Source organism: Hypomesus transpacificus, chromosome 26 (genome assembly GCF_021917145.1).
Source record: "Hypomesus transpacificus isolate Combined female chromosome 26, fHypTra1, whole genome shotgun sequence".
Lineage (NCBI taxonomy): Eukaryota > Metazoa > Chordata > Actinopteri > Osmeriformes > Osmeridae > Hypomesus > Hypomesus transpacificus.
In genome coordinates this window covers 3,425,927-3,437,231 of record NC_061085.1, presented here as the reverse complement: position 1 = coordinate 3,437,231, position 11,305 = coordinate 3,425,927, and the positions used below count along the sequence as shown (strand labels likewise).

Genomic DNA, 11,305 nt, shown 5'->3' with positions numbered 1-11,305 from the left:
TGAGTCAGGAAACTGTTTCACACTGTTATTGCTGCTTGGAACAAGGTTTTGTAAAGGTTCATTCAACTTGGGTCTTACAAACTGGTAGTTTGAAAACTGTAGCTATCAGAACACCTCAAGTACACCTGCTACTGGCTCACACACTTTACCCTGCAGACCTTACCTTACCACCTTACCCTGTCTGGCTGAACGATGGCCTCCAAGTCCACCTCTCTCCATTATGCTACCTTTCATATACTGGATGTTTTTGCCAGGAATAATGGAGAGATAAGGGGAAGTTCTGACTCTCATTATTCTTCTAAATAATAAATCTTCAATATTTACATCCCCGTATACATTTGATCCATATAAAAGATGCTGTTCTCTTTTTCAGTGGTTAGTGCCAAGGAACAGTGTCTATTTTAACTAGAGAGTGCAAAAATAACAAACCCTAATACCATGTTAAATAATGATATTCATAGTACAGTGTACTAATCAAAATAAATTGCGTTGTGTGTAAATAAGAAGATCATGTTGTTATAATTGTTATATATTGCTTATTTGGCTGAACCTGCACCCAATACTTTCCCACCTCTGTTGCAATCCTGTATGGTTGAGTGACAATGAAAGGGTGTGATTTGATTTTAATATGATTAAAGGCGCCTCCCTATGGAAATAACACCCAAGAGTAACTGCTTCTTTTTAATTATCTGTTTAATTTATCAGGGAAGAACAGGCATTTTGTAAACCATTGTGCAGTCGTTTTGTTTGCGGTTATATGGTTTGACTGGAGTTTTACATTTATGCATTTTGGCAGACGCTTTTATCCAAAGGGACTTCCAAGAGAGAGTTTTTAATCATACAGGTAAAAAGAAAACAACTACTTTGTCAACATCATCTTCACATATTTTTTTCTCCAGTTTCGAGTTACTTCCTTTCTAAATGCTTATATTCTTCTGTTGACTCGTTTATATTTACAGTTATTGGTATCCTTATCGTTTTGATTAAATTATGTATTTATTTTCGTTGTTATTGTTTGTTTGTTGAACTGTAATGTTATTTTTCACCATCTGTGATTGACAATAGAACCGCACGGATCCGTTAACATTGAGTTATTGGAATATATACGTCATAATGGATACGTCAAAGGTTAATATTATAAACGAAAAGACAACATTTGGAGTCACCAGAAGTTATTTGACCTCGATCACGTAACGACCAATGTCGCGTTCAGTTGAATAATTGACTGCAAGAGAAGAAGAAAAACACAACGAATTCGCCTATTTAAATAACCGAATTCTCAGGCTTACGGTATGTGGTAATTTATTTAATGTAATACTTAAAAGGTTAAGTCTTCTTTTCTATGTCAGTCCATAAGTGTTGATTTGGGTTCATAGTATGTGGTTCGAAAGCAATCTCGGACAGGCCTGTGCCGAAATCTGGAAGTGAGTGTCACCTTTTGAACGTAGCAAGCAAAGCCAGTGATCAGCTCTGAAATAAATCTTCGTTGGACAAACTGTTGCGCTATGCTGTTATTAGGCTACCCTAAATAACTGCCGTCTATTATTATTACCAATTATGCCATATCAATTTAAGTCAATTTGTGGTAGAGACAGTTTAAATGTTTGATGGACTGATGGCGCTGGTAGTTTCCCATGATTACAATTTTCAAACATGTAGGCAGCTTATATGAATGTACAGTATAAGCTATGGTTTATATAAATGACCCATACTGTGCATCACAATATTTCTTTAGTTGGTATTATCATTGATTTCCACATCTACATTGATGTAATTAACAGTAGGCTACCTTAATCAATATTCAGTTTCTGTGTACAGTTGTTAAGGTTTTGACAAGAACTATGACGCATCAATAACTGTGATGTCACAATGTCTTAATATTCCATAATGTCATTCCATTCTGAAGTACTAAAAAGCTTATTTTTGTCCTCTTCACAACAGCACCAGAATTGTAGTAAATGTATCTGCAATAATTATCAGTAAACTGTAATAGACGTTATTTAGATATATTTTTATAGACATTTTGATTACCTATGTCATTCTTTAGGTAAATGACTGTTTCACCAAAATGGACAGAGAAGATGAATATGAAGAGTTTGAGGTAACATTACACAGTAGGAATTCATTTAAATCTGCTATTGTTGAATACCTAATATGTTAAAGATTAAGTAACCAATGCTTATTCAAAATGTAATGTGTCTGTAAAGAAAAGAAAAAGGCTCGGAAATCATTATTTGAGTAAGATTTTGGAGATGATCATTTAGTGTTAAGAGTTTCAAATGTTGGATTCAGGTGGAGAACACCAAAATGTGTGAGCTAGTTTGTGAGCTGGAGAACATTCTCAGTGAAATGCAAGCATACGAACGTCGTTTGTCAGAGCTGTTTGATGGAAAGGTATGAATAACAACAGCATTCGTTTCTGTCCTTAGCCTCTCTCATGACACTGAGAAGATTTAGTTTGGTGACTAAAATATCTCAATTGGATCTCCTTATCTCTTTCTCTCTCCGTGAAGATCACAGTGGAGGGTCTGGACACGTTCCTCCAAAAGATCCGGTCTGCGGCAGCTCAGGATGTGAGGAAATGCCTCTCTCCGGCCTTGAAAGGCCTTCCTATTATGGCAACAGGGAGCATGAAGAGCACTTCCACATCATCGTCTGGACAAAATGAGCCAGAGTTTTTAGCCCTGACCATGCCTGACTTCACCATGGGAGCTGAGGTCCTGGTCCCAGGCATGATGACCTGTTTCCTGAAGCACCTGCGGGAGAAACCCGGAGAGATGGTCCAGCAGTCTCTGGCTAAGCTAACCATACAATTGAGTAACCTGGGCCTTGTCTCTGTTGTGGGAAAGAAGGCTGTGGCAGCCACTTATGAAATCTGTAATCTTGTCATGAGAGTGGTTTCCATATTCCTGTCCCATTGTGGCAACTACTCCAGGCACTTCTTGTACTCAGTTACAGGTATTATTGCACGGGACAAGATGGCCGCTGTGCTTCGGTGCTTCACAGAAACAGCCAAGACCTTCAACCTACTGGGCTTCAACAGCACCTACTTCCAGTTGAAGCCTCTGGTCCAGGCGGTGGTGACCTATCTGGGAAAGATATACCAAAGCAGAATGGCTGCTGCCTTCAAGTACCAGCTACCCCTGGTTGATGATCATTCCTCGGAGCTTGAGGAGTTTCGTGGGAAGATCGAGGCACCCATCATTGTTGAGGAAGTCCCCAGTGAGCTCCTGGGGAAGGTGGTGGACTCAGAGCAGAACAGATTTCTGGCTGAGCGCTCTTACTGTCACAGGCGTATCCTGGCCAAACAGCCGGTATGCACCTAGACATCTCTAAAGTTATTTTACCGTCCTTGTCATGTTCAATGTTCATATTGCAACATGTTCTATGTTTACATTGTTTTTTTAAGAAAGAAGAGCTTGCTGCAGCTAGATACATCATTTATTATCATGATCCTGATGAACTCCTGGAGAAGACAGAGAAGAAGTCGGTGGAAAAGGGATCCCTGGATGCTGTGTCTGAAAGTCTTTCCCTGGCCTTACTGCCTCCTGAAGCCATACAGCTTGTGGCAACTGGACACATCACTGATGTTCGTGCTGAAAAAGCTCTGGTGAAGGCTGAAGCCAAGGAGTTGGTTATGGACGGCCTGAGAACTGCATCTTGCAAAGTTGTGGAGGACCTCATAACAGCAGCCAATGAAATGGTTGGCATGGATACTCCCCTGGATACTGAGGTGAGAAAATAATTACCTCAAAATGGCACAGTCAACCTTGCCATTTTATGTTGGGTTTGTAGTGCTTTTTGTTGAACAGATGTATTTAACTGGTTTCCTACAACCTTTTACAGATCTCTCAGACTGAGAAGGTTGTCCTCATCACTGGCAAGGCTAAGTGTCAGGTTACTACTGAAGATGTTCCTGATGAACTCCTGGAGAAGACAGAGAAGAAGTCGGTGGAAAAGGGAACCCTGGCTGCTGTCTCTGAAAGTCTTTCCCTGGCCTTATTGCCTCCTGAAGCCATACAGCTTGTGGCAACTGGACACATCGCTGATGTCCGTGCTAAAAAAGCGTTCATGAAGGCTGGAGCCAAGGAGCTGGTGATGGTTGGCCTGAAAACTGCAGCTTCCAAAGTTGTGGAGGACCTCATAGCAGCTGCAGTAGAGATGCTTCACATGACCACTCCCCTGGATACCCAGGTCTGGCATCATTCATCAAAGCTGACTTTGCTGTTCAGACAACAGTACATATAACTTATTTAAGTCTTTACACTGATTTGCTGTTTATAGATCTCTCAGACACGGAAGGTGGCCCTCATCAACGGGAAGTCTGAGATTGCTGCAGAGAATGTTCTTAATGAACTCCTGGAGAAGGTTGTGAAAGAGTCTGAGAAGAGGAGATCCCTGGCCCTGATCTCTGTCTCTGACTGCCCCCCCTTGGCCACTCAGCTTCCTCAGGTAAGAGACAATATGGGTTAAGATTTTCTAAGGTTGGGCAACTTGCTCTTTTTTACTAAACACCATCTTCACCTTTGGATGTTTTTAGACACATGTTCATTTCCGTGTCTCTGTATTCAGCTCACCGATCTTGTTCCTGAGCAGTGCAGTGGAGAGGCTGCCAAGTGTGCTGGTGAGTTATTCAAAGCTCCACAATCATTTGGCCTCCATTACCTCAGTTGAAATGCGTGAAATGAATTTGGTGATGTATGCTGTTTTTATTCATCAGATGAAGACAGACAGGTGAAGAAGAAGAAGGAGACGAAGAAGAAGAAGAAGGGAATCCGTGCTTTCTTCAGAGGTCTTTGGAAGAGGATGATATGTTCCTCTGGAATCCCCAAGGATGACTGAGGCCCTGTCACCTAGGAGTGACTGTGCCCCTACAAGCAACATTTACATTTACATTTAGTCATTTACAAACAAGCAACACACAAAGTATATTTTGAATCCAAAATAAAACTGTTATTGGCATTTCCAAGAAGTTGTGATCAATGCAGGGATGTGTACACAGGTCAAAAAGTACTGGAGTTAAATGTGTAGCGGGCTCCAGGATTGTAAATTAATCTTACATCATTAACATACTCTATAGTATAATTAAACTTTTATTTTATCGTCAACATATGAAATCTCCATAACTGGTATAAATCAACTCGGTCTGTGCACAGTGTAAATTAAAACCTCTTATTTGTTTTTACATACATGCATTGTGCTGAAATTGAACATTAATCTACTTTCTTCTTTTCTTTATTCAGTGTAATAAATTGGTGTATAGCTGCCTGTCTAGATCTAGTTCTTCTGGGTTCTTAGTTACTGCAGTGGGTCATGCTAAGAAGATATCCATCTATATCCGAATAGCTACAAAGAAACAAACAATTTCTTTTCTTTTATAGAAAATGAAAAAACTCCTAGGGAACATTGTAATGGCCAACATATTTATTGCAATTCATCGGAGGAGAAACTGATTATTTTCCATTCTTGGTGAAAGATCGAATCCCTCTTCAAATAGACATAGACCTTGCCAGTACTTTCTTACTGGCAGTGCGGTTGGGCTGCACAGTATTGAGCAGCCTTTTCACAAGGTCAAGCCTCCCTACCCTGATGAGAGCCCTGGAGAGTTCTGTGACCTCGGCCGTGTGCGTCCGACAGAGATACCTCAGCTCGGCCTCCACCGCGTCCTCCGCGTACCTCTCCTCGGCTCGCCGCACCCACACCTCCAGCTGGCTGATGGCGGGGCCGGGGTCGGGGCCGCTCTGGGCAAACAGGGCCAGGAGGGCCTCCAGGAGACAGCGCAGAGCAGACGTGTCCCCACTGCCCGGACGCTCCAGCTCGAGGGCCCTCTTGAAGCAGTCGGCTGCGTTCTGCTCCTCGCCCTTCAGGAGGAGGCAGCGCCCCCTGAGGAGGTGGAGGTCGGGCAGGCTGTCGCCCAGGTCGCACTCCAGGGCCTGAGAGAGACTCACCAGGGCGTTGTTCAAAGCCCCCTCGTCCACCAGCAGACTCTCCTGGACGGCATCCACGCCCATGTAGTAATACACCTGCGTGGAGGCACACATAGACCAAGGCTTGTTTATTCAGGTATTTTGTTTGCACACTCAAACAAGAAAACACCCACATGGAACCATTCCACGCGGTCCACTCTCATGCAGACATTTTGTACATTGTAAAAAGCAACACAAAACACAAGTGTGAAGAAATGACAGCATATATCAATTGTGTATGATCAAGTAAATGGTGTTCACATTTCACAATAGTTACTTCACATTCAGAAAAGACTCAGGCCAAATTTCCATAAACAAATATGTTGACGTGAAGGAAGAGGTCACACCCAATAATTATGCAATTCAACGGCCACTTTTTGCTCTACTTTTATGCAATCTTTAACCAACCATCCCATCTTTATGATTGAACCTTACCGACAGTATACTACTTCCACTAGCCATCATGACTCAGCCCTCTACTCCTCTCAACTGTCCCATCTCCAGGTATGTGCGTAGGCAGGGCCTGACGACCAGCACCTTCTCCAGGTCTGCCTTAGCCGCCGTCAGATTGTGTCTGTCAGGTATCCCAGCCTGGTCCTGCTTGGCTCTCTCCAGATCCCTCACGTAAGCCGTCACGTTGATCTGGGGGCGACCAGCAGATCCGTTACTCTCCAGTACCAGATACTCTATATTTGAATACCACACTTCTACGGGGGGCTGGAAAATATTTGGGTAGTGAATGTTGGCATGGGTTGTGTTCACCTTTGCACGTGTGCAGTAGGCCGGCCAGTTGAGTTCGGCGTCAGACAAAACATGTCTGTGTGTTTATTTAGTAGGTAAATTTGACCATCATAGTAAGCCACATTGGCATGAGAACTACACTCACTGGACCAGTAGTGGGGGCTGTGGTAGTCATTGGAACAGTAGTGGTGTCTATGGTAGTCACCAGACCAGTAATGGGGGCTGTGGTAGTCACAGGACCAGTAGTGGAGGATGTGTTCGTCCCCAAACCAGTAGTGGGGGCTGTGGTAGTCATTGGAACAGTAGTGGTGTCTATGGTACTCCCCAGACCAGTAGTGGGGGCTGTAGTAGTCACCAGATCAGTAGTGGTGGCTATGTTAGACACCGGACCAGTAGAGATGTCTGTGGTAGTCCCTTGACCAGAAGTGGGGGCTGTAGTCACTGGCACTGAACTTGGGACTGCAGAGAAACACAGATCACATCAAATCTACTGGACTGTCTTGTTTCAGTTATATTCATTAATGTCTCCTCCATCTTTAGGAAAGTTTTTACTACCCAGTCACCAATTATTTTATGTGCTTGTATTTCAGATTCCTAATTGTCCTTGTCCAACTCTCATTCTCCAACAGTATTTATTGTTCAGGGACAAACACTTCCTCATTTATTTTAAATAAATACATAAATTATATATTTATACATATAAATCTAACAGATTTTTTAGCTGATAGGGTTTAGCAAAAATGATAACTTTGAATTTTAAAAGTAGTTCTTACCAGGTTGAGACTGCTGGTTGCATCTGTCTGAGTCACAGCAGAGCTCAGATCCAGACTGGAAGAAACCAGTGTTGAAGGAATAAGAAAACCGAACGTTCAAAGGTGCTTTGCAATCCAAGGAGGGTCTGCAGCTCTTCATTACTGCACCTGTGTTTCCATCGGGAAAAAAGAACATTCCAACACAGATTAAATCAGAGCATTTATTAAAATGTTCTCATTTTTGATACCAAACAAAATGCTAAATCCAATGAATGGTAAATGAAACGTTTATAAGAAAGAGACACAATACCAACTGCTTGTAGTCCCGGGGTCGGTTCGCGGGGGCAGCAACCTAAGCAGGGCTTGTAGTTATCACTAGTTTAATTTCATCACTAAAAAAGATAGATTTCAGATTGAATCTCTTGGTGTCTTGGCCTGAGTCAGGAAACTGTTTTACACTCCTACACATCCAACCCTACACAAACTCAAACATTTACTTTTTGATTCAAAGCCTTATTGTTGTCTGGAACAAGGTTTTGTAAAGGTTAGTTCAGCTTGGTCTGACAAACTGATAGTTTGAAAACTGTCGCTATCAGAACACCTCAAGTACACCTGCTGCTGGCTTACACACTTTACCCTACAGACCTTACCTTACCACCTTACCCTGTCTGGCTGAACGATGGTGTCCAATGGTACAACGATGGTGTAGATAGACATTCATTTATTACAAAAGAAAGTGTGAAATCTTTTTATTTTTTAACTACGAGAACAGAAACTAGGCTGAGTGTGCATGTGTTTGTGTGCTTGTAAGGTGCAGGTTTAGCTTGAAAGTTGGAAGGGACCCATGGGTGGTGTGGAATGTGAGAAGGAGGTAAACCACAGGTTATACTAGATGAGGTACATTTTCTGAATAAAAAAACGAATAATGTCAAACTAGTAATGCCAAGGAGTTTGCGGTGGACTTCCGGAGAAAAGACAGAGAACACAGACCCATCACCATCATTGGCACACCAGTGGAGAGAGTCAACAGCTCCAAGTCCCTTGCTGTCCACATCACTGAGAAGGTCACACGGTCTGTCCACATCACTGAGAAGGTCACATGCTCTGTCCACACTGAGCCTGTTGTGAAGAAGAGACAGCAGCGCCTCTTCATCTAGAGAAGGCAGAGGAAATTCAGAATGAACACATCCTCACGATGTTCTACACCAGCACTGTGGAGAACCTCCTGACTGGCTGCATCGCTGCCTGGTACGGCAACAGCACTGCCCTCAACTGCATATATTGTGTTGTGTATTTTATTGAACCTGCGTATTGTCTATACATATTGTCATTTGTTAGGTGTATATTGTATATTGTGTTGTGTAACGGATGTGTAAATAAGAAGTTCATGTTGTTATAATTGTTACATAAAGCTTATTTGCCAGAAACTGCACCCAAGACTTTCCCACCTCTGTTGCAGTCCTGTATGGTTAAGTGACAATAAAAGGGTGTGATTTGATTTTGATATGATTAAAGGCGCCTCCCTATGGAAATAAAACCCAAGAGTAACTGCTTATTTTCATTTATCTGTTTAATTTATCAGGGATAAACAGGCATTTTGTAAACCATTGTGATCCACAGTCATTTTGTTTGCAATTATATGGTTTGACTGGAGTTTTTAATCATACAGGTAAAAAGAAAACAACTATATACTTTGCCAACATCATCTTCACATATTTTTTTCTCCAGTTTTGAGTTACTTTCTTTCTAAATGCACTAGTTTCTTCTGTTGACTCGTTTATATTTACAGTTATTGGTATCCTTATCCTTTTGATTAAATTATGTATTTATTTTCGTTGTTATTGTTTGTTTGTTGAACTGTAATGTTATTTTTCACCATCTGTGATTGACAATAGAACCTCACGGATCCGTTAACATTGAGTTATTGGAATAAATACGTCATAATGGATACGTCAAAGGTTAATATTATAAATGAAAAGACAACATTTGGAGTCACCAGAAGTTATTTGACCTCGATCACGTTACGACCAATGTCGCGTTCAGTTGAATAATTTACTGCAAGAGAAGAAGAAAAACACAACGAATTCGCCTATTTAAATAACCGAATTCTCAGGCTTACGGTATGTGGTATTTAATTTAATGTAATACTTGAAAAGGTTAAGTCTTCTTTTCTATGTCAGTCCATAAGTGTTGATTTAGCTATGGTTTATATAAATGACCCATACTGTGCATCACAATATTTCTTTAGTTGGTATTATCATTGATTTCCACATCTAAATTGATGTAATTAACAGTAGGCTACCCTAATCAATATTCAGTTTCTGTGTACAGTTGTTAAGGTTTTGAAAAGAACTATGTTTTATGTGATGTCACAATGTCTTAACATTCCATAATGTCATTCCATTCTGAAGTACTAAAGTAAAAGCTTATTTTTGTCCTCTTCACAACAGCACCAGAATTGTAGTAAACCGTATCTGCAATAATTATCAGTAAACTGTAATGGACGTCATTTAGATATCTTTTTATAGACATTTTGATTGCCTATGTCATTCTTTAGGTAAATGACTGTTTCACCAAAATGGACAGAGAATATGAAGAGTTTGAGGTAATATTACACAGTAGGAATTCATTTAAATCTGATATTGCTGAATACCTAATATGTTACAGATTAAGTAAACAATGCTTATTCAAAATGTAATATGTCTGCAAAGAAAAGAAAGAGGCTCAGAAATCATTATTTCAGTGACATTTTGGAGATGATTATTCAGTGTTAAGAGTTTCAAATGTTGGATTCAGGAGGAGAACACCAAAATGTGTGAGCTAGTTTGTGAGCTGGAGAACATTCTCAGTGAAATGCAAGCATACGAACGTCGTTTGTCAGAGCTGTTTGATGGAAAGGTATGAATGACAACAGTATTTGTATCTGTCCTTAGCCTCTCTCATGACACTGAGATTTAGTTTGGTGACTAAAATATCTCAATTGGATCTCCTTATCTCTTTCTCTCTCCGTGAAGATCACAGTGGAGGGTCTGGACATGTTCCTCCAAAAGATCCGGTCTGCGGCAGCTCAGGATGTGAGGAAATGCCTCTCTCCGGCCTTGAAAGGCCTTCCTATTATGGCAACAGGGAGCATGAAGAGCACTTCCACATCATCGTCTGGACAAAATGAGCCAGAGTTTTTAGCCCTGACCATGCCTGACTTCACCATGGGAGCTGAGGTCCTGGTCCCAGGCATGATGACCTGTTTCCCGAAGCACCTGCGGGAGAAACCCGGAGAGATGGTCCAGCAGTCTCTGGCTAAGCTAACCATACAATTGAGTAACCTGGGCCTTGTCTCTGTTGTGGGAAAGAAGGCTGTGGCAGCCACTTATGAAATCTGTAATCTTGTCATGAGAGTGGTTTCCATATTCCTGTCCCATTGTGGCAACTACTCCAGGCACTTCTTGTACTCAGTTACAGGTATTATTGCACGGGACAAGATGGCCGCTGTGCTTCGGTGCTTCACAGAAACAGCCAAGACCTTCAACCTACTGGGCTTCAACAGCACCTACTTCCAGTTGAAGCCTGTGGTCCAGGCGGTGGTGACCTATCTGGGAAAGATATGCCAAAGCAGAATGGCTGCTGCCTTCAAGTACCAGCTACCCCTGGTTGATGATCATTCCTCGGAGCTTGAGGAGTTTCGTGGGAAGATCGAGGCACCCATCATTGTTGAGGAAGTCCCCAGTGAGCTCCTGGGGAAGGTGGTGGACTCAGAGCAGAACAGATTTCTGGCTGAGCGCTCTTACTGTCACAGGCGTATCCTGGCCAAACAGCCGGTATGCACCTAGACATCTCTAAAGTTATTTT

General features: G+C 41.8%; 3 protein-coding genes across 5 annotated transcripts; 1 reads left to right on the top strand and 2 right to left on the bottom strand.

Moving 5' to 3' along the window:
* Window positions 1-641: 641 nt before the first annotated feature.
* Window positions 642-5,206, top strand: LOC124487584. The gene is made up of 10 exons (XM_047050012.1): window positions 642-844; window positions 1,066-1,290; window positions 2,048-2,101; window positions 2,293-2,394; window positions 2,514-3,314; window positions 3,410-3,733; window positions 3,847-4,194; window positions 4,285-4,452; window positions 4,573-4,624; window positions 4,721-5,206. The coding sequence occupies exons 3-10, from the start codon at window positions 2,069-2,071 to the stop codon at window positions 4,840-4,842; spliced, it is 1,950 nt and encodes a 649-aa protein (XP_046905968.1). The 5' UTR covers window positions 642-844; window positions 1,066-1,290; window positions 2,048-2,068; the 3' UTR covers window positions 4,843-5,206.
* Window positions 5,207-5,362: 156 nt separating this feature from the next.
* LOC124487569 (tetratricopeptide repeat protein 22-like) lies at window positions 5,363-7,105 on the bottom strand. 2 transcript variants are annotated; one of them, XM_047049996.1, is made up of 3 exons: window positions 7,063-7,105; window positions 6,402-6,608; window positions 5,363-6,023 (listed from the first exon to the last, which is right to left on the bottom strand). In XM_047049996.1, exons 2-3 carry the CDS (start codon window positions 6,429-6,431, stop codon window positions 5,490-5,492), a joined length of 564 nt encoding a protein of 187 aa, XP_046905952.1. In that variant the 5' UTR covers window positions 6,432-6,608; window positions 7,063-7,105; the 3' UTR covers window positions 5,363-5,489. The 2 variants fall into 2 exon arrangements, with proteins under 2 accessions (XP_046905952.1, XP_046905951.1); XM_047049995.1 differs by lacking the exon at window positions 7,063-7,105 and adding an exon at window positions 6,729-6,780.
* LOC124487570 (salivary glue protein Sgs-3-like) lies at window positions 6,773-7,986 on the bottom strand. Of its 2 annotated transcripts, XM_047049998.1 has the most exons (3): window positions 7,770-7,986; window positions 7,481-7,627; window positions 6,773-7,166 (listed from the first exon to the last, which is right to left on the bottom strand). In XM_047049998.1, exons 2-3 carry the CDS (start codon window positions 7,617-7,619, stop codon window positions 6,796-6,798), a joined length of 510 nt encoding a protein of 169 aa, XP_046905954.1. In that variant the 5' UTR covers window positions 7,620-7,627; window positions 7,770-7,986; the 3' UTR covers window positions 6,773-6,795. The 2 variants fall into 2 exon arrangements, with proteins under 2 accessions (XP_046905954.1, XP_046905953.1); XM_047049997.1 differs by having other exon boundaries at window positions 7,481-7,986.
* Window positions 7,987-11,305: the final 3,319 nt, after the last annotated feature.

Bases quoted from the DNA above. Each gene is read 5' to 3' on its own strand.
- LOC124487584 (XM_047050012.1), top strand. From the start codon at position 2,069: ATGGACAGAGAAGATGAATATGAAGAGTTTGAG. The intron at 2,395-2,513 runs GTATGAATAACA...CTCTCCGTGAAG, and splicing joins CAGAGCTGTTTGATGGAAAG to ATCACAGTGGAGGGTCTGGA. The intron at 3,734-3,846 runs GTGAGAAAATAA...AACCTTTTACAG, and splicing joins ATACTCCCCTGGATACTGAG to ATCTCTCAGACTGAGAAGGT.
- LOC124487569 (XM_047049996.1), bottom strand. From the start codon at position 6,431: ATGATGGCTAGTGGAAGTAGTATACTGTCG. The intron at 6,024-6,401 runs GTAAGGTTCAAT...GCCTCCACGCAG, and splicing joins GTGGAAGTAGTATACTGTCG to GTGTATTACTACATGGGCGT.
- LOC124487570 (XM_047049997.1), bottom strand. From the start codon at position 7,655: ATGTTCTTTTTTCCCGATGGAAACACAGGTGCAGTAATGAAGAGCTGC. The intron at 7,167-7,480 runs GTAAGAACTACT...GTTTCTCTGCAG, and splicing joins CAACCAGCAGTCTCAACCTG to TCCCAAGTTCAGTGCCAGTG.